This window comes from Lagenorhynchus albirostris, chromosome 16 (genome assembly GCF_949774975.1).
Source record: "Lagenorhynchus albirostris chromosome 16, mLagAlb1.1, whole genome shotgun sequence".
Taxonomy (NCBI): domain Eukaryota; kingdom Metazoa; phylum Chordata; class Mammalia; order Artiodactyla; family Delphinidae; genus Lagenorhynchus; species Lagenorhynchus albirostris.
Genome location: NC_083110.1, coordinates 79,276,164 through 79,298,158, shown reverse-complemented (window position 1 = coordinate 79,298,158; position 21,995 = coordinate 79,276,164). Strand labels below are relative to the sequence as shown.

The 21,995-nt window shown below is 46.5% G+C and overlaps 1 protein-coding gene across 4 annotated transcripts in view; it reads right to left on the bottom strand.

Annotated features, from left to right (window-relative positions):
- Positions 1-21,995, bottom strand: part of DOCK1 (dedicator of cytokinesis 1) — a 529,068-nt gene that overhangs the window by 42,408 nt on the left and 464,665 nt on the right. For all 4 annotated transcript variants that reach the window (XM_060127083.1, XM_060127084.1, XM_060127085.1 and 1 more), the window contains 2 exons: positions 7,601-7,690; positions 6,669-6,773 (listed from right to left, as the gene is read on the bottom strand). In XM_060127083.1, coding sequence (XP_059983066.1) covers positions 6,669-6,773; positions 7,601-7,690 — 195 coding nt within the window. The remainder of the gene's footprint in view (positions 1-6,668; positions 6,774-7,600; positions 7,691-21,995) is intronic.

Genomic DNA, 21,995 nt, shown 5'->3' with positions numbered 1-21,995 from the left:
ACTGAACCAGGAAGAAATAGAAAATATGAACAGACCAATCACAAGTCATGAAATTGAAACTGTGATTAAAAACCTTCCAACAAACAAAAGTCCAGGACCAGATGGCTTTACAGGTAAATTCTATCAAACATTTAGAGAAGAACTAACACCCATCCTTCTCAAACTCTTCCAAAATACTGCAGAGAAAACTCCCAAACTCATTCTATGAGGCCACCATCACCCTGACACCAAAACCAGACAAAGATACCACAAAAAAAGAAACTTACAGACCAATATCACTGATGAATATAGATGCAAAAATCCTCAACAAAACGCTAGCAGACAGAATCCAACAACACATTAAAAGGATCATACACCATGATCAAATGGGATTTATCCCAGGGATGCAACGTTTCTTCAATATACACAAATCAATCATTGTGATACACCATATCAACAAACTGAAGAATAAAAACCATATGATCATGCCAACAGATGCAGAAAAAGCTTTTGACAAAATTCAACACCCATTTATGATAAAAACTCTCCAGAAAGTGGCCACAGAGAGAACCTACCTCAACATAATAAAGGCCATATACGACAAACCCACAGCAAACATCATTCTCAATGGTGAAAAACTGAAAGCATTTCCTCTAAGATCGGGAATAAGACAAGGATGTCCACTTTCACCACTATTATTCAACATAGTTTTGGAAGTCCTAGCCACAGCAATCAGAGAAGAAAAAGAAATAAAAGGAATCCAAATAGGAAAAGAAGAAGTAAAACTGTCACTGTTTGCAGACGACATGATACTATACATAGAGAATCCTAAAGATGCCACCAGAAAACTACTAGAGCTAATCAATGAATTTGGTAAAGTTGCAGGATACAAAATTAATGCATAGAAATCTCTTGCATTCCTATACACTAATGATGAAAAATCTGAAAGAGAAATTAAGGAAACACTCCCATTTACCAGTGCAACAAAAAGAATAAAATACCTAGGAATAAACCTACCTAGGGAGACTAAAGACCTGTATGCAGAAAATGATAAGACACTGATGAAAGAAATTAAAGATGAGACCAACAGATGGAGAGATATACCATGTTCTTGGATTGGAAGTATCAATATTATGAAAATGACTATACTACCCAAAGCAATCTACAGGTACAACGCAACCCCTATCAAATGACCAATGGCATTTTTTACAGAACTAGAACAAAAAATCTTAAAATTTGTATGCAGACACAAGACCCAGAATAGTCAAGGCAGTCTTGAGGGAAAAAAGCGGAGCTGGAGGAATCAGACTCCCTGACTTCAGACTATACTACAAAGCTACAGTAATCAAGACAGTATGGTACTGGCACAAAAACAGAAATATAGATCAATGGAACAAGATAGAAAGCCCAGAGATAAACCCACGCACCTATGGTCAACTGATCTATGACAAAGGAGGGAAGGATATACAATGGAGAAAAGACAGTCTCTTCAATAAGTGGTGCTGGGAAAACTGGACAGCTACATGTAAAAGAATGAAATTAGAACACTCCCTAACAGCATACACAAAAATAAACTGAAAATGAATTAGAGACCTAAATGTAAGACCGGACACTATAAAACTCTTAGAGGAAAACATAGGAAGAACACTGACATAAATCACAGCAAGACCTTTTTTGATCGGGCTTCCCTGGTGGTGCAGTGGTTGAGAGTCCGCCTGCCGATGCAGGGGACATGGGTTCGTGCCCCGGTCCGGGAAGACCCCACATGCCGCGGAGCGGCTGGGCCCGTGAGCCATGGCCGCTGAGCCTGCGCATCCGGAGCCTGTGCTCCACAATGGGAGAGGCCACAACAGTGAGAGGCCTGTGTATTGCAAAAAAAAGAAAAAAAAGAAAAAAGACCTTTTTTGATCCACCTCCTAGAGTAATGGATATAAAAACAAAAATAAACAAATGAGACCTAAGGAAACTTCAATGCTTTTGCACAGCAAAGGAAACCATAAACAAGACAAAAAGACAACCCTCATGATGGGAGGAAATATTTGCAAATGAATCAACAAAGGATTAATCTCCAAAATATATAAACAGCTCATGCAGCTCAGTATTAGAAAAACAAACAACCCAATCCAAAAATGGGCAGAAGAACTAAATAGACATTTCTCCAAAGAAGACATACAGATGGCCAAGAGGCACATGAAAAGCTGCTCAGCATCACTAATTATTAGAGAAATGCAAATCAAAACTAAAATGAGGTATCACCTCACACCAGTTAGAATGGGCATCATCAGAAAATCTACAAACAACAAATGCTGGAGAGGGTGTGGAGAAAAGCGAACCCTCTTGCACTGTTGGTGGGAATGTAAATTGATACAGCCACTATGGAGAACAGTATGGAGGTTCCTTAAAAAACTAAAAATAGAACTAGCATACAACCCAGCAATCCCACTACTGGGCATATACCCAGAGAAAACCATAATTCAAAAAGACACATGCACCCCGATGTTCAATGCAGCACTATTTACAATAGGCAGGTCATGGAAGCAACCTAAATGCCCATCAACAGACAAATGGATAAAGAAGATGTGGTACATATATACAATGGAATATTACTCAGCCATAAAGAGGAACGAAATTGGGTCATTTTTAGAGACGTGGATGGATCTAGAGACTGTCATACAGAGTGACGTAAGTCAGAAAGAGAAAAACAAATATCGTATATTAATGCACATATGTGGAACCTAGAAAAATGGTACAGATGAACCGGTATGCAGAGCAGAAAGTGAGACACAGATGTAGAGAACAAACCTATGGACACCAAGGGGGGAAAGTGGCGGGGGTGGTGGTGGTGGGATGAATAGCGAGATTGGGATTGACATATATACACTAATATGTATAAAGTGGATAACTAATAAGAACCTGCTGTATAAAAAAATTAAATTAAATTAAAATTAAAAAAAAAAAAGAATTCAAGAGAGCCTGAGATTAAGGTGGGGCCTCAGAGCCTGAGCACGACTTTCCAAGCTGGCTCCCGTGGGTCACAGCCAAGAGATGAGCGGAACCAGAAGGAAGAGGGTCCAGACCAAAGCAGAGGCACCCAAGGCTCTGGGCCTCCCCTGGTGCTGAGAGGGTGGAGGTGGTGGCTGGACTCCCCTCCGGGAACGTCTGCAGTTGTCGTGTGCACAACGAGCCGTCAACGGATGACAGGGTAGAGCATGCAGAGTGTTCCTCCTAAAGGCTGGAGTCTGTCCCTCTCAAATGCCACTTCTGTCACCTCCACGAAGTCTGGAGAGTGCACCTGGGGGTTGTTTTGGGTGGCTGGGCTGGGCGACCTCGAGGGAGGATGATACGTAGGTAAGCATTCCTCTCTGCTCAGGCTGTCTCACTGAGACCTGTCTCGTGACTCTGTAAGTATGTGTGTCAGGAACGTTCTGATTCCAAGATGGCACTGGTCTCCATACCTTCAGAGATTCAACAAGTGTGTTCTGAGTGGCAACTGAATCACAGAAAGGTGTCAGTGGGTAGTGTGATGCTGCAGCTGGTTCTTGAAGCCCTCCACCTCCCCCCACCCATCTTCTTGCCCCATCTTAGGGCTGTCTCAACATCAATGAAAACTGCCACAAGGTTTTCCTTGTTGCGAGGAGCAGAACCCACAGAACCCGAGAAACAGGAGGCTGGGGGCTCGTGCTTCTCCTCCTTGGACTTGGTTGCTGTTTCATCAGGGACGCTGGGCAAGAGGGTCCAGGCCAGCTGGTCATGAGTTAGGGGCAGCCCTGTTATCTTCCCTGACCCTGGATGGATGCCAGAGTGCAAGGGTGGGGGGGGGAGAAAGGGGAAGAGAAGATACACAAACAGATGCATCCTAGAGCCTCAGCTCAAAGCCAAATTAAAATCTGTCTAATTAATGAATTTTCACAAAAACAGAGCCCCTGTGGCATTCCATTTATCCCCTTCCCTAGTCCAGTTATTCTGAGTCCTTGTAAATCACTAAAGAAGGAAGAATTTAAAATGTTTTTTCACTTTGTGCTTAGGTATGTCTTAAAGTACCCATTACAGGAGAAAAATGTACTCCTTCTTTAAAAAAATAATCTGAAGCAGAAACCAAAATACTATGTAGTCTTAATTAGAAATATAAATATAAATACACAGCACGGGCACCTGCAGGGCTATAAAAAGCCAAACATTTCAGAAATTCAGGGTGATTTAATGTATAACAGGCTACTGCGAAACTAGCATGCATTTATTATGCTTTACCCTAGAAGGAAGACATAATACTAAAAATGTATATAAAGGCTTTAACAGAAAAACACTAGTGAGTTATAGATGAACACACTAATCACATTTTCTAGAAATGTCAATTACTTTGCATTTTGAAGTGGTCCTTTCAAGCCTGAAAACAGGAGGGAAACGTACAAATAGTCAAAGATATTTATTCCTTGTTAAGAATCATAAATATTCATACAAATGCAAAAAAGCCCAACGCGATCAATGCTTAAAGCAAAACAAAGCAGAGGGGGCAGCGAGTCAGTTCTGAGGCTGTGCTCCCAGCACTGAATGAAGTACACAAACATCCCACCCACTTTTTTGTAACTGCTAATGTCATTGTCAGATGGAGCCCCGACAGGTAATCTGTGAAGCGTAATGAATGTATTGCTATAGGCCCACAGAATTATTCGGGAGTGGGGGTCAAGTCAGTTCCATATTAATCAAGCCCGTTAAACTCGTTATTCGTACTCTGCATTTTGTCCTTGTGACGGGCAGGTGACCCAGCACGGTCCCTGGAGCACGGATCTCATGTGACCTCCCAGGACAACCCTGGCATCAGTTGGCTTGGGGGCTGCAAAATGCTCACCCCGCCCTGCTGCCAGTTCAGGACACCAGGACAGAGCCGTAGAGGCCTTAAATTACGGCACCGTCCAAGGAGGGCCACACACACTCTACTCCCAGCACAGCACAGGTCAGCTGTGATTTAGGGCCTGTCCCTCCCTCTCAGTCTTTCTTAGAGACACACACACACGGAGGCATATGTACAGATTCACATACATTAACTAAAGCCTTGAGCAACAGTAGGTGACTTCAACTCCAGGCTCATTATCCCCTTTGGATTGGTTTTTTTACTTAAAGTTAATTTCAAAATCCTCCCTAACCTCTATCTTAGATGCCACAGCTGCACGATGAAGGTGTCGGTGTTAAGGAGAGACTGACCAGCAGTGACAGGGACAGGCCAGATGCCCCAGGCACCCAGCCAGGACCCTGCGTGAGCGTATCAACTAACAGGTCACACCTTCTGGAGCTGGTCAGCCCTGCGAGGGCCACTTGCTGAAGTTCCTATACAGAATGACAGGTCCTCACCAAGTAAGTCCTCCCTGCTGGTGCCAGAGGGAAGGGACGTCTTATACTATCAGGGCCTCCTGTGGGATCAGAAACACCAGGGCCAAAGGAACACACCTCTGGGGCTACAGAAATCTCCCAACTGGATCTAACTGCCCCAGACAGGGGCGCCCTAGGCAGAGAGCTCCTGCTTCTCTAAAACCAGAAGGATCGCGCATGGTCTCCCAGGATAAGAGAAAACCAGGTGACATTAAAAAAAAAAAAGGTCATAAGAAATGACAGGAAATCATGGTCAATGGCATCCAAGAATGCGTTTTTGAGAAACTTTAACAATCCTACTAGCAGGCTGGGCAGCATTTATTTACACAGTTTCTGGCCTCCTGATTATTGGGTGACTTGGATGGCGATCACAGTATTTCTTCCATCACGTGTCAAAGAGCACATGCCTGTCTCAGAAATGGAGTATGATTCTGAGTTTCCAGCACTGGGAATCCATTTCCAGTTTCTCATATAATTAAAAATACTCATGTTCATCGCACTGTTATTCATAATAGGCAAAACAACCCAAAGTCTATCAAAGGACGGATGGATAAACAAAATGTGGTACATCAGTACGATGGAATATGACTCTTCCATAGAAAGGAATGAAGTTCTGATACACGCTACCACGTGGGTAAGCCTTGCAGACATGATGCTCAGGGAAGTGAGCCAGGCACAAAAGGCCAAGTTTTATATTCTTCCACTTAAATGAGGTCCCTGGAACAGGCAAATTCTGAGACAGAAAGTAAAAGCCTGGTTGCCAGGGTCTGGGGGGGAGGGAAGAAGGGGGAGTTATTGTTTAATGGGATAGAAGTTCTAGTTCGGGAAGATGAAAAAGATCAGGAGATGGATGGTGGGAATAGTTGCACAACAAACTAAATAAACTTAATGCCATTGAACGATACACCTAAAGAGGGTACATTTTATGTTATGCATATAGATCTTACAGAACTCTTTTTTTTTTTGGCCGTGCCACGCGGCTTGTGGGATCCTAGTTCCCTGACTAGGGACTGGACCTGGGCCCCTGGCAGTGAAAGTGCGGAGTCCTCACCACTGGACCACCAGGGAAGTCTCCAACCATAATTTTAAAAATACAGATAAATCTCTGAACAGGAGTTCTATTTGGGAAAAATGAGACGGAAAGTTTATATGCAATCAAAAAATATGATCAGCCCCTCTCTGGCATCCTAAGTCAAGCACAGAGCTGTTAAAATAATACAAAGAGTCGGACTTCGGATGCGAAGTCCACATTCTTCCTCGGAAAGGGAAGAGGCTCGCTGCCCAGGGAGCAATCCTGACCCAATCAAAACAGAATCCAAAGTTACCCGAAGGAACGTGGGGAATCCTTGTCCGTAGTAACCGACAGCAAAATAGTCAGGCTTGGGTCTTATCACCTTGACGATGTTTTCATAAAATTGAGCCTGTTTTTTCTGAAAGGAAGAAAGGAAATGCATTTCAGGTTTGAATGGAGTAGTTGAACATCCATGCATCTGGATTCTTCCAGCTTTGGCAGTTCTAGTGGGTGAGAGGGGGAGAAGGTGGGGGAGCGGTGCTGACGCAGGCATTGAATTTAATCTCACCACGAAGCTTTGACAGTACTCCTCACTCATCCTCCAACATTCAGCAGGGGAATTTGACCAAAAAGCCAAATTCAGCAACCAGTTGTGATTTATAGGTGTTTTCATAACCAAAGAGGCGCCAGAGAGATGGTTTTTCTTCTGATTAAATGTCTGATCTTTAGGATTTTTTTAAAAAAGGTATCAGTCAGATAATGGGATACATTTCAAGAGAATTTAAAAGGGCAGCATTCTGTTCCACATTCATGATACACATCACAACATCATAAGTCGATCTGCTGAATACAAAAATGATACAGCAGAGAAAGCAGTAGTTAGAAACCGATAGCTTCTGTGGCAGGAGAAAGGTCTGGGCTAGCCTCCATCCGTCCCCCTCTTGTGGACAGGCTCACAGTTTTAAACGAGTGGAGACTCCTGGAGACCTTTGGGCCATCAAGACCAACGTACACCTAGACTCAGCAGTTGTTCACATATAAATCGTTCAGAGGCGTCTTAGAGTTTGGTTACAAAAGCTCACTGGGGAATAAAAAGTGAATACTCGTGGGCCAGGATCAACCAGGAAATAAATCAAGTGTCCTCCTGGACAAAATGAAGGAGAATCCCAACGTTCAAAGGAAAAGAAAAATTCCAGAAGAACAAGCTGAGATTGCCTGTTCATTTAAAGAGAAAGAAAGACCTACCAGCAATTCGCTAAGTTGTTCATAATCGAATATCTCGTTTTCATACTGTTCAGCCAGTTCCTTGCCCAGGGCGATGGCCTCTTCCCACATCTGTGAGGGAAAAGAAAGCAACAAGGGAAAGAGAAACTCAAACCTGAATCCTGTGGTCAAAGAGTAATATGCCGCAACACAACCGTTCATGATGAAACAAGCTGGAAATACACTCGCTTAATCTGAAAGCACTGGAAAAATACAGATATTTTCTAGAGGCTCATGGCCTTTGGCTCGGGCATCAGTTGACCGAACTGGTCAGCTACTGGCTCATCAATCATGCTGGCCACTGCCCCTGGTCGGAGCAGTCGGCCGGCCAGTCCTGCCTCGCCTGCTGCTGGCCGCTGACATCCATCTGTCGGAGCAGCCGTGGAGCTCAGAAAGGAAACCACAGGGCGAGGTTGAGAGGAGCGTTTGCGTAGAAACCACAGGCCTGATTTTGCTACTTTCCCAAATCATCCCATTTAATAAGCTCTATGTGTCAGTGGTCAGAAAGACAAGGATCTATTTCAAATCTAAATGAAGGCTTGCAAGGAGTTCGCGTTATGTTTGCAGATACCGTCAGGATGTAAAATCTGCCATCGTTTCGAAAGGGAGAATTTTTTACGGTAATGGTTTAAAAGTGGGTTTCCCAATCAGGTAACGTTTATTAAAATGCTGATAAACTTTTGACACATGTGGATTAATTTACTGATACATGTGGTAGGCCTGAATTTCCCTTGTTTTCCTTGGGAAAAATAAAATACAGTGGTTTACTTGAAAAGAACATGGAAAATATGGAGGAACTATCTCCTCCAGAAAGCTTTCCTGGGTGCCACCCACCCACCTCCTCTGTGCCCCTACAAGACCCAGGATTCCCCTACTAAAAAAACTTGGGGTAATGTACTGAAAGTGGAATGCTCCTTTGTCATTCCTCCTCAGGGACTATGAGCCCCTTGAGGGCAGGCCCTGAGCATTATCAAAACCTCTGGACCGTATGGAGCCCAGGACCTGCTCAACAATGTTTCTCAAACAGAAATGAAGGTTATTCACTTAGAATCAGGAAAGTGTCACACCACCCCACATACTGGGTCCCCAGACATGAATCGCTCACTTCTCCACTGGAACCATCCCCACAAAGTGGTAGCACTGTTAGGGCAGTGACTGCAAGCTTATTCTACCTCCAGCGAGATGCCACCTGCATTGTCTTGTTAAAGTCCTTCGCCTTGTCAGGTGGGTATCTTTATTACACCTGGTTGGCAGATAAGGAAGTTGGGGATCAGACAGGTAAGTTACCTGCCCAAGGGCACACAGTGCGGTGTACTCGGCCCAGCTTGGTCTTTTTCTGGAGTTCTTGCTCTCGATGACTTAGCTGGAGGTGCTATAACAAAATCCCATACAACAGGTATTTCCTTCTCACAGTTCTGGAGGCTGGGAAGTCCAAGATCAAGGTGTAGGCAGATTCAGTTCTTGGTAAGCATTCACCTCCTGACTCATAGACAGGCACCTTCTTACTGTGTGCTCACATGGCCTTAGGAGAGATCTTTCTCTTCCTCTTCTTATAAGGGCACTAATCCCATCATGGGGGGGCCCCACCCTAATCATGACCCAATATAAACATAATTACCTTCCCAAAACCTCACTTCCAAATATCATCACATGGTGGTTAGGGTTTTAACATATGAATTTTGGAGGGATGCAAACACTGAGCCCGTAACAATGACCATGTGCCAGCACTTCCAGCTGCCCCACACCCCCTCCTCCTGGAATGGGTTTTAAAGGATGATAAGCCAGTTCCTAACTCCAGGCTCTCACTGAGAACACAGGGAGCCGGGTCCCATAACTGGCATACCCTTGGCACTGAACCCTCACCTGCCTGCCAGTCTTTGCCTTTTCTTAGTAGAACCACACTATCAAGGACCTTACTTATTACTGAATCACCCAATAGACTTAAAATGCTCTTTACATAGCTGCTACTTAAATAAACCATCTGCTATTTTTGATGAGAAAAAGCTATTCTGAAATTGCATTTTAATACTTTGAAAGTATTAAAAATAAGCCCAGAGTAGAAAAAGATTTCAGAGTTAGGACCAGCAGCCAGGGAAGAGAGAAAGTGGCTGAGATGCTCTTCCTAGAACCACACACTTCGCTTCCCAAGAAACCCTACCTGTCTCCTTCATCCTGCTGAAGCTTTGCATCCTTTGAATATCTTCATCTGTTGCTCCAGCTAGCGCATGTCCTTTGCCAGAGCCGAAGCTCGTACTTCTAGGAAGAGGGAGCTTCTCCACTTGGAATGTTTCTTTTAAGCTCCAGTGACCAATTCCTCCCTTAGTACATTTCCATTTCAAAGAAATCATTACCTTTAGTTGTAGTTCTCATTCACTCGATTGATTTTTCTTTAGTTTTCTGCAAGCTAATACACCACTCTCTTCGCTGCCTAGAATCTTAGGGCATCTAATTCACTGCTTAATCTATTTTTATCCTAAATGACAGACGAGATGCTTTAAACTATCAAAAGTAATTGTTTTTAAAAGAAATATGTCTTGAATAAATATTTTATCCAACTCACCCAGAGGTTACACAGTTGTGTTCTTTATCAGATTTTCTATAAACATACATTCCCCTCTCCACCCTCCTCACCCCGGAATGTCTTAAAGGATTCTGCATTAAGGAGATTTTCATCTACTTTTAATTGGCTAGGGCTCTACAGAGTGTGTGTTGCTCATATTTCCCGTGTGAATACCTTGGAAAATATTTCCGTGCCAGAGAGAAAACAGATTCAATATGATCGAGATTTAGATTATCTCGGTGGAAGAATCGCTTTAGCCTGTGTGATTGAATGCCCTACCCTGGCTCCATTCTTAGACATGCAGTAGGCAGCCCCAAATGAAAAAGCACCCTAGCAACGCTCCGCTTTACTTTCTGATTTGAAATCCTTAGTCCATCTTACAGCATCCTTGGCCTTGTTCGTTTACTTCCAACACAGAGCACACTCTTCCCACCTCCTCTTTTTATCAGATGATCTCAGCTACATTCTCTTGAGATGATCACCTTTTCTTTCTGAAACTTTCGCTTCCAGGAAGTCCCATTTCTGCAAGTGTCATGAACAGAAAACTTTTTTTTTCTGATGAAATTCCTTCGTTAGTTCCAAGGTTGAAGTGGCTGCAGAGCACGTATCAGCGATTGCTTTCCTACGGAGAACTGTGAGGTTGACGAGTGACCAGTTGGGTAGAATGACAACGTTGATCTAACAGGATTAGGGAGGCAGCGGATGAAAACCAAGATGGCAGCCTGGACAAACACCCTTTACAAATAATTCAGGCCAGTGATGACTCACCGGGATGTTGGTGTGCAACCGCGGTTTAACCCGCTAACTAGCTAAGTCCCTCGCCAGTGAAGATGTTTTATGGGATGCTCTTATTGCAGGTCATTCTAAAATTCATCTGGCTTTCCAGGCAGCTGTTGGGAAAAGAGTCATATTCAATCACCCTCTAAATTTCCAGTGCCCTGCACAGGAAATGGATGAAGAGCCAATGCTGTGGAAGATTCCAGAGCACTGTTTCAGGGCCCTCAGCACTGGAGGGGACCCATGTGGCCCAGAACTAGCCTTATGCCCTGGCCAGTGAGTGCTTCACTGCAGGAATGACGTGAGTGAGAATCTCTTTCCAGTCCCTTGATGATGATGGGCTGGATTCCCCAGGAAAGATGTGTGTCGTAAGTCTGGATGGCGACTCCAAGGGGTGTGGTCCAGCCGAGAGGAGACCCGGCCAGTCCCGGCGCTGCTGCAACCTCTTCTTACAGAATGGAGACTCCTTATGGGCACCTCCACTCTCTCTAGGCCTCCCCATCTCTCCCTGAGCCAAGCTGCATCCTGGGTCCTCCTGCAGTTCTCAGCTGATCTCCACTAATCTGAGCAAAGGCTGGACACTTTCTGAAGACATTTCTGAGAGTGAGTCAGGCCCCACTCTTCCAGCCCCTGCAATGGAGCATTTGCTCTGTGCTCTGCATCAAAGCTGCCCAACCGTGCAGTAACGACGCCACCCTCTCTCTGAGCGCACACATGACAGAGCCAGAGCCTGAGAAAGGGGGTCAGATGGGCTGGCTGCCCTCTGGTAGGGCAGGAAACCCAGTGGGATCTGGGACTTGGGCTGGACTTAGGAAGCCTTGCTGGAAAGGTTCTTACACAGACTCGAAGACAAATCCTGCCTTGTGGTGCAGTCAGATACTCAAGAATTACTGACCATTGAAATCATGTTCCTTTTTTCCCCACAGCAATTCTTTATTAGTCCAAATGGAAAATGGTTTGCTCAGTTTTAATGCCCCGGGGGAAAAATGGAGAAGGCATAACTTTTTTTCCCCCCTAAAAAAAAGGATTTTTTTCCTTTTTCTTTAAGCCAGGACATCTGTAGTTCTGCAAGCCCTTAGAAAGCCTAAACCTTGGTGGTTTGATTGGAAGGAGAAGGGACACATCCTGTCACTCATCCCCTCATTCTGTAGATAATTACTGGGCACCTGTGATGGGGGTGGGTTCAGGGAGAACAGAGAAGGAACAGGAAGTGTACACACAGCTCTTGAAGGAGGGCTGGAGAAAGAAGAGAAACAGGCAGTAGCTGGCGAGGGGAGTCAGAACGAGAGAGAATTTTTTTAAAGATGGGAGAAATCATGGCATGGTTGTAGGCGAGTGTGTATTAGCCAGTGGAGAGGAAAACAGTGCTGCTTGTCAGGGAGAGGGCGGACGGGCCAGAGTGATGTCCTGGATGGGGTGGGGGATCCCGGGCTGAGTGCGGGAGGAGAGGCCTTGGACATGATCACGGAGGGCTGTCCCCGGGGCAGGAGGGTGTGACGGGGTCAAAGCTGCCCCACACAGCCTGGCTATCACTAGCTGGACAATCAATTACTTTGAAAAAGAATTCACACGTGAGGGAATGGAGCCTAATCACTCGGAGCTGCTCGAACTGCCTGGAAGGAAGTAAAACCTCCCTGGACGGATCAGAAGTCACTTCCCTGCCAGCTTTGCAGCCACGTGAGGCTTGTTCTGCTCCCGGTGTCTGAGCCAGCCTGGTACCCGGCCCCTCTGGGCGTTCACACATCTGACACTGACCCCATTTGAGAGACACTGTGTGATCAGCTGACTTCAAGTCTCTGGAGCTGTCACCCGCCTCTCCTCATCCCCGCTGCCACCACCTTTCCCTGGGCCACCACAGGTCAGGCCTGGACCACTGCTCCAGCCCCCTCCACCCCCAGGGCTTCTGTCACCTTGGAGCCAAAATCACTCCCTGAAAAGAGGAACATAAAGGCATCCTTGCCTATGTTCATAGAATCTCACTGGCTCTTGTGCCTCATGGGGCAAGTCAAATCTTCAGGAGACACACAAGGCCATGGACAGGCTGGCTCCCAAGTTCTCTGCATCTGTGTCTCCCAGGACCCCTTCCTCACCGCCCCCCCGCCCCCGCCGAGAGACAGGCTTCTCGGCTTCTCCAGGAAAGCGAGATGTCTTCGGGAGCCCTGGTCTTGACCAGTGTGATTCCCAGTCTTTGGAATCCCTGCCCTCCCAGCCGTCATCTGGCAAGCTTTGTCTCATTCTTCAAGACCCAGTTTACATGTCACCTTCTCAGGGACAAGGAAGTCTCCCTTTTCTCCTCAGAAGAGGGAATCATTCCCATACCTGTTAGGTAGGTTGACTCAGCGCCTACCAGTGCAACAGACCAGAGGAGGGTTTTGGTACTTACCTGCTCACGCCTCGAGGTGGGCCTTTGCCCTCCCGCCCCCCCTGCACCCCGTAATTCATGGGTGCAGGTGGCACCTGGCACCCAGGAGGCTGGGTGGTGGAAACACGTGTGAGGGGTCCTGCAGGGCGGGGCGTGGGGCAGCAGGGCTGTTACCGACTCTAAACCTCGATTTTCTCATGCTCTGATCATAAATCGCTCTTTTTCGGGGGCGAATCATAATTAACACATGATCTCTGAGCACTGCAGCCAAATTCTTGCTAATTGAACAGATTCTGGCAAATGTCAGGATTTTTGAAAATTCTGGAAATGCTGAGAACAGACCAAGAGGAGGGTGATATGATGCTCGCACCTGTAATTCCTCTCAATGACAGCTGTGTTTTTAAAAGGAAACTCAGAGGATGAGAAAATGTCACCCCCAATACTTAGAAAAGAAATCCAACCATTTCATCAGAAGTGGAAACCTGCTTCCAAACCCCTATTTTTAGTTCGTGAGATGATGCAAGATGCCTCCTCTTTTGACTTGGGCACAAGGCAAAGTGCAATCTTCGTCAAGGCGAGGTTATTTTAAGGGAAAAGAAGACAGAGCTCCAGCTGAAAAGCATCCCAGAGCTTCATACATCACATGGGCTGTCGGCTATGTGCCCCCTTTGCTGACGCTCCCAGGCTGCTTCCTGGCTTTCGAGGAGGTTAATGCTCGTTAATACTGGCTCCCTCCCTCTTACTGCATTTTCCTGAGAGCAGGGCTTCTGCTTTAGACACACCCTCCATAGGGAAGCCTGGTAACTTTCAGTGCAGTGCTTGAACTAAGGGCTGTACTGAAAATTACTAGGCCTCAACCAAACACAATAAGACAACTCAGAGCATCTTCAGGACAGAACGCTCGACTGCCACGATAAAACCTGACAGTGGGCTTTCCGGAGATGCAAAAACAGGTGGTAAAAAGAGAAAGGAAAAGGAGCAAGGAGTAATTATTAGCCCAGGAAGGAAGAAGTGCAAAAGAATGAAAAGGGAAACAGATGGAAATGACGTTTTCTGGAGAGAAAGAAACAGATGAAAAGACCAAAAGCTGGGCTGAAAGACATTCAGAACCCTTTTAAACGGTGGAAAAGCAAAAGTAAAAGAATGATTTTTGTGAAGAAGCAATACAGAAAGATAACAGAACATAATTCAAAAACCGGAGTGTCCAATATGAAGGAGAAGAAAATCCATTCAGCGTTGCTGCTTTCAGAGTACAAAGGCAGACAGACTTTTAATACAGTCTGACCCCAGTTTCTGGCGGGCGCCCTGGGGTGTCCCCGCAGGTGCTGGCGTCCAAGGGATGGGGTGGGAACCCGCTCCTTTAAGGGCCTGCGCTCACGGTTTCCAGGACACAAATCTGCCTTGGGTTCTGTTGGGAGTCCAGGCAGGAAAAGCCGGCCCGGGTCTTGGGAGAATCTGTCTTTGTTCCATCCACAACTTCTGTAAAGAAGGCAGCACGTAAGCCAAGTCAAGCCTGCGGAAAAGGCTTGGGAAACAAGGCTGCGGAAAAGGCACCCAAGAGCGGCACCTCTGGAATGAGGACAGGGGTCTGCCCCAGGGGCTGCCGGGCAGGAGTGGGGGGCAGGGGGATGCCCTTCAGACGTTTCCGGGGCTCAGAGTCTGCGTCAGGAGGCCAGACCACACGTGAGACAAATAAGCCCCATGTGGGCTTCCCTGGTGGCGCAGTGGCTGAGAGTTCGCCTGCCGATGCAGGGGACATGGGTTCGTGCCCCAGTCCGGGAAGATCCCACATGCCGCGAAGCAGCTGGGCCCGTGAGCCATGGCCGCTGAGCCTGCGCGTCCGGAGCCTGTGCTCCGCAACGGGAGAGGCCACAGCAGTGAGAGGCCCGCGTACCGCAAAAAAAAAAAAAAAAAAAAAAAAAAAAAAAAAGCCCCATGTTAGGAACTCTGTGGAATGTCTGAGTGATGGTGGCCTTTTCCAGTGTTTGCTGAAGCATTGGCCAGAATGTGCTTAATTCAATAAAAATGACACTGTTAACAGTGGGGGAGGCTGCACATGTCGGGGAGGGGGCAGGGGTACATGGGAACTCGCCGTATCTGCTGTTCAATTTTGCTGTGAACCTAAAAACCGCTATTAAAAAACAGTCTACTTAAAAAAAGTGACAGAATACCCAGTCTGGGTGCAGCACAGGGCTCCTGAAGAGGGACAAACTGAAGTGTCAGACACAGCCTGCCCTGTCCCCAAGGAGCTCCAGTCAAAGCGGGACCTGGTGACCCAGGGGTGGACCCTGGCCCAGTTGCACTGCCATTACTGGGAGCTGCTTAGAAATGCAGAGCCTCAGGCCCCTCCCAAGACCTAGTGAATCAGAATCTGCATTTTTTTTTTCTTTGGACGAACCATGCAGCGTGTGGGATCTTAGCTCCCCGACCAGGGATCAAACCTGCGCCCCTGTAGTGGAAGCGCAGAGTATTAACCACTGGACCGCCAAGGAAGTTCCCAGAATCTGCATTTTAACAAGATCCCCAGGGGACTCAGGGGACCATTAAAGTGTGAGATACTCAAAGGAGGGGGATACAGGATACAGAGAAATAGCTCCTGGGCAGGGAAGGGAGAGCCCAGAGACAGGACTCTCTCTGCATGGGGGGCAGGAAAGGCTCCAAGGTGGAGACAGCAAGAAAACATGTGTAGGAGGTGGGAAGGAGTCACCACAAGAGACGGCAGGTGAGAAGGGGCCGTTCCCATCCGGGGGAGACCACAGAAGGTCCCGGGGCTGGGAATCAAAAAGCATGTTCAGAAAGAGGCAAGATGCTGTGGGTGACGAGAGGGTAGATACATGGGCAGAGCCCTGCTGTAAGGGGCCTCACCTGCCAGGTAGAAGCCTGGATCTGCCTGTAGAGGAGGTTGGGGGACCTTGAGGTTTGGGCATCCTTGGAGCGATTCAAGCTATGATGTCATGGCCACTTTGTTAGAGCCCAGAATGGTGGCCCGGGGAGCAGAATGGCAGGGGTGGATGTGGGCGATGCATCTTGGACTGGGAGTCCAGGGAGGCTGAGAGCTCATGAGGAAAACACGCCGGATGAGCTGACTTCTGCTCAGAGACCCACATTGTTCAGCAGTGTCCCAGGTAGAACCTGACCAAGAAGGTGCAGACCTTAGAGCTAGTGCGTCGGTGACACTCATCCCTGAAGGCACTTGGACACACAAATCACAGTGAGAAAACGTGACTCATCCTTAAGAGTTTGGGAAACTAATAATAAGATTATAATAGACTTTGGTCAAAGCACAGAAGAAAACAACTGAGAGGCATAATTCTAAATTTTGAAAATAAAATACATAAGTACCAGAAAACTCCATCTTGCTCCAACAAAGCTATGTTGCTTCTTCCTGATTTCTTACGGTTTATCTTCATAACTGCCTCTGTTTCTACTCTTTCCTTCCCTGCCTACCATGCCTTGTCTGTATTTCATTCAGAGGACCTTCTGTTCATAAAAGAGCCCCTCACATGCCCATCCCTCCAAATCCCCTAATGCTAAGAACAACCATACGCTGGACACTTATTTCAAATTGCAGAAATGACAGTGGGTCACAAGAAAAAAAAATCCAATTTTGGTGCTTGTGATCATGCTTCCCCTTGTCATTCTGACATACATTCTATTATCTCCTGGCTTTGGTTCCCATTTCCTAATTCTCTTAGATTTATTTCAGTTTTTCAAAATATTCTTTTAGTGTAAGGAATATATCCCAACGAGCACGTAAGCAATGCCGCTGCCTGTGATGACTCCAAAGGACATGCAGTAAAGCTTCGATCTACCAGCAGCCTGTGGATGGATGTGCTAGCAGACACCGTTCTCAACAAAAGCAAAGTCTTTGGCTCAGAGCAGCAGTGTCCAATGGAACCATCAGCCAAGATACATGTACAATTTTTCTAGTAGCCACATTTTAAAAAGTGGAATTAGGGACCTGGTGGCACGGTGGTTAAGAATCCGCCTGCCAATGCGGGTTCGATCCCTGGTCTGGGAGGATCCCACATACCGCGGAGCAACTAATAAGCCCGCGTGCCACAACTACTGAAGCCCACACACCTAGAGCCCGTGCTCCGCAACAAAAGAAGCCACCGCAATGAGAAGCCCGTGCACCGCAATGAAGAGTAGCCCCCGCTCGCAGCAACTAGAGAAAGCCCGTGCGCAGCAACGAAGACCCAACGCAGCCAAAAATAAATAAATTTATTAAAAAAAAAGGAAAAAGCTTTAAAAATGAGCAAACTCTTAAAAAAATGGAATTAATTTTAGTAATATTTACTATACCTGAAGTATTCTTTCAAATGGAATCAATAACACAAAATTAATGAGATGTTTGACAGGCTGCCATAACAAAGTTCCAAAGATTGGACGTCTTAAACAAATTTATTTCCTTACAGTTCTGGAGGCGAGAAGCCAAGGCCGAGTTGTCAGAAGGATGCTTTCCTCTGAGGCCTCTCTCCTTGGCTTGTGAGACAAATCCCCACCCTGTGTCCTCACCTAGTCCTTGCTCAGTGTGCGTCTTTGTCCTAATCTCTTCTTATATGGAGTTCAGTCATGTTGGATCAGGCTCTACCTCCAAATAGTCACCTTCCGAGGTTCTCGGATTAGGGCATCAACGCATGAATTTCTGGTGGACACAGTTCAGCTCGTAACAAGTCTCTTGTTCACGCTGAGCCTTAGAAATCCAGTGCTGTTGTGCACTGATGGTGCGTCTCAGTCTGGACTGGCCATGTTTCAGGTGCTCATGGCTGCATGGGTCCTGTGACTCTTGTAGCAGACAGCTCAGGTCGGAGCCGCCCATCATAGGAGGGCTGGCTCCCTGGGCACCTCTACCCAGAGGACCCCACAGTGAGCAGCCTTCCTTCAAATTCCCATGGGCTGAATCACTTGCCAACTATCACCCATTTCAAGATATTTTTTCCCCCAAGAATCGACAGATGAGTATGGATAAAGGAGATGTGGTATACAAACACAATGCAATAGCACGCAGCCAAAACAAAGAATGAAATAATGCCATTTGCAGCAACATGGATGGACCTAGAGATGATCATACTAAGTAAAGTCAGCCAGACAGGGAAAGACAGATATCATATGATATCACTTGTATGTGGAATCTATGAAAATGATACAAATAAACTTATTTACAAAACAGAAATAGACTCACAGACATAGAAAACAAATTTATGGTTACCAAAGGGGAAGGGGGGGAATAAATTAGGAGTTTGGGATTAACGTGTACACACTACTATATATAAAATAGATAACCAACAAGGACCCACTGTATAGTACAGGGAACTCTGCTCAGTATCTTATAATAACCTGTAATGGAAGAGAATCTGAAAAAGAATATACATATATACATACACACACACACACACACACACACACACACACATAAAACTGAATCACTTTGCTGTACACCTGTAACTAATACAACACTGTAAATAAACTATATTTCAATTAAAAAAACCCAAAAGACAAAACTTCAGTCTGGGCACAGAGCACAGAAATGTGTGCATCTAGTCCTTCCCAAGGTCAAGTTCTGAATCTGCAGCAACGACCTCAGCCATTGTCTTATTCCAGAGAAGGCACGAAGGATGCTCTTTCCCAAATCACCGCATATACCCAACACCTGGCAGGTATAATAAGACCAGGTCTCGGTCTTGTTTCCTAAATGAATGTGATTCTAAATCTGGCATGAAGAAGCAAACTTTCCTTCTGCTGTGACCTCCTGCCGCCCCGACTCCCCACCTGCTGAGACTTTGGGCGTCCTGGCCACAGGGAGCTGGAACCAGTTCTCAGGTGCAGCTGCCCCTGCACTGCCCAGCCCGGTCACGTCGTTCCCAACCCCTCCCTAACCCAAGGAAGAAATTCAACTACGGAGGAGCTGGCCCGGCACCAGGTTCTGGAGATAGCGCTATTCTCACATGTCCAGCTGTGGGAAGCTGTGTTAATTGGGGGGTTAGAGGGAATATTACCTTTTTAGGACACACATATACTTAGGCAATTTCCACGTGCCTTGAGAGCCCTAGGTTAGCACCCCGCCTCGCTTGCCCAATTCAACGTCCTGGTAGTTTACCTGGTTTACCTGGTAGACGTAGGCGCTACGTACATTGCCTTCCCTTCCGGGCACTTCCCCATCCACTGCAGCTCGTTGTGGCCGCGTGATCTGCTTCAGTCAATGACACGAGCCCAAACGCATGTGTCATTTCTGGGCCGAGTGTGTAGGGGCCGGGCAGTGACTCGCTGTCCCTCTGAGGCTGCATTCCTTTGTGTTGGGACCTGCGCTCACCTGGGTCCCCAGCAGTGAGGATGGACCGGCAGCAGGAGTGAGAAATCAACCTGGGTTGTGTAGCACCCCTGAGACGGTGAGAGGTTGGAACCCCAGCAGATTCCAGCCCGTCCCAGCTAATACAGAAGATGGATACTTACTTCCTTCTGTTAATTTTTCCCCAGGAAATTTAATGCTCGTTGATGTTAAAACGATTTTTTTTTTTTTGCTTCGCGGCTCATCATCCAGGTACTTGAAATTTTGTTTGATGAAATTTTCTCCCTCACCCTCACGTTAGCCTCAAAGATGTGCGAACTTCCGTTTCTTTTTAACGTTCGTGGAGAAGTTACGGGCCTTCAAAAATGGCTTTTCAGTCTCTTTTGCCAGTACGCCTCTAACAGCTGCTGTGGAGACGATTCTCCTCAGTTTTGATTAACAAGTTCAATCAAGTTGAACATTCCTGACTCCAGGTGAGCTAAGTGCTCACTTTACTAGAGCCATCCTTCTGTCTCCTCCAAAACACAGAAACACGTGAGAACATTCCTTCAGCCCCTTTCTCTTTCTGCCTGTAGTGCTTTATCACTTGAATTAGCTTTTTTTCGAAACCAGGATTTCTCAGCCTGGCCACTACTGACATTCTGGGCTGGATAGTTCTGTGTGGTGAGGGCTGTCCGCCGTGTAGGATGTTGAGTGGCATCCCTGACCTTGACCCACTTGACGCCAGTCACATCCACACCCCCAGGCATGATGACCTGAAAGGGTCCTGGTTGAGAACCACCGTGCTAAACCGAACACGTTCATTGTTTTCCCTCCGTATGAGGCTACTCTGGCTAAACACAAAACCAAACCCACTTGGTTCCTCACTTTATTATTTATTGAAGGCCAGCTGTCCTGCTGTCCATGAGCACCTCTCATCTGTCCGAAATCACCCTTAAACGCTGAGTATTCACTCCTTTGTTCCTGCATTCTTTCACTGATTTCTTTGTTCATCTAACAAACGCCCCTGTGTTACGTGCCCGGCTCTGAGAGTTACATGTCTTGTGAGGGATTGCACGTGTGTGGCCTCTATCTTCACAGAGCTCATGGCCTATGGGAGACTCGCTAAAGAAATACACGTGCAAATCTACTGCTGCAAATTGTGGTTAAGCGCTATACGGGAAAAGAAGAGGCCACTGTGGGCATCGGAGCAGAGGTGACATTAAGCTGGATGAGGACAAATGAGCCAAGGTTAGGAGCAGCAGAGGCCTGCCAGGAAGAGGCAGGAAGGGCTGGGGTGCATGAGGACCCAGAAGGGGTGGTGTGGCCAGAATTTAAGGAGCGAGGGAGGGAGGAGAGCTGAGATGTGGTGGGAGAGATCTCGGGGCCAGCGCTGTCAGAGGACGTGAGAACCCACAATGACTATCAGCGAAGGCACACACTCTTTCAGCCCCAAGGACCTCTGGCCCTCAGGCTTCCTGGGCCGCTGTAACACCTGATTACCCTTCTCAAAAACATGATAAGCCAGAAAGCCACTGGGGGAAGGAACGGCTCCACTTTTCTAGCGGTCTGTCGAGAAACAGAATTCCCCTGGCTAAGCTAATAACATTTTAGCAGTTGGCCTTAATTGTGAAACCATCTCATTTCTATGAAGAAATATATTCTGCTTTGCTATAGGACCAGGTATAATTCACAGACCATTTCCAAGTGGCCTCTGGCCAATCCTCATGCTATTCTGAACATTTTGATTTTTGTCCCATGTCAAGGACCCCAGGGAATAAATAAAACACACATGATCTCTTCAAAAGGGTCTGATTTATGTCGACAACCACAAAAAGGGTCAGCCACCATCCTTTCCCGATGTGGGTGCTGCTGGGAGTAGAACTGGGTCCCCCCACCAAAGATATGTTGAAGTCCTAACCCTTGGTATCTGTGAATGTGACCTTATTTAGAAACAGGGTCTTTGGGCGTAATCAAGTTAAGATGAGGTCACACTAGATGGCGTGGGCCCTAAATCCAATAAGTGGTGCTCTTAGAAGAGGAAGATTTGGACACAGTGACACACAGGGAAAAAGCCACACGAATACGGAGGCAGAAACTGGAGTGATGTATCTACAAGCCAAGGACTGCCGGCATCACCAGACACTGAGAGGCAGGAAGCAGATTCTCCCCTTAAATCATTCTCTCTCAGAGAGCACGGCCCTGCCGACACGCTGACTTTGGTTTTATAGCCTCCAGAACTGTGAGAGAACAGATTCCTGCCCAGTGGGTAGGCCTACGTTACCGTAGCCCTAAGAAACGAATACAGGTACCGTCGTGGAATTCTCTGGTAACTTTTCTCAAGGTAAAAAAGTAAAAAAAAAAAAAAAAAAAAAAATGGCTGGTAACTGGGATGAGTTAAGAATCCCGA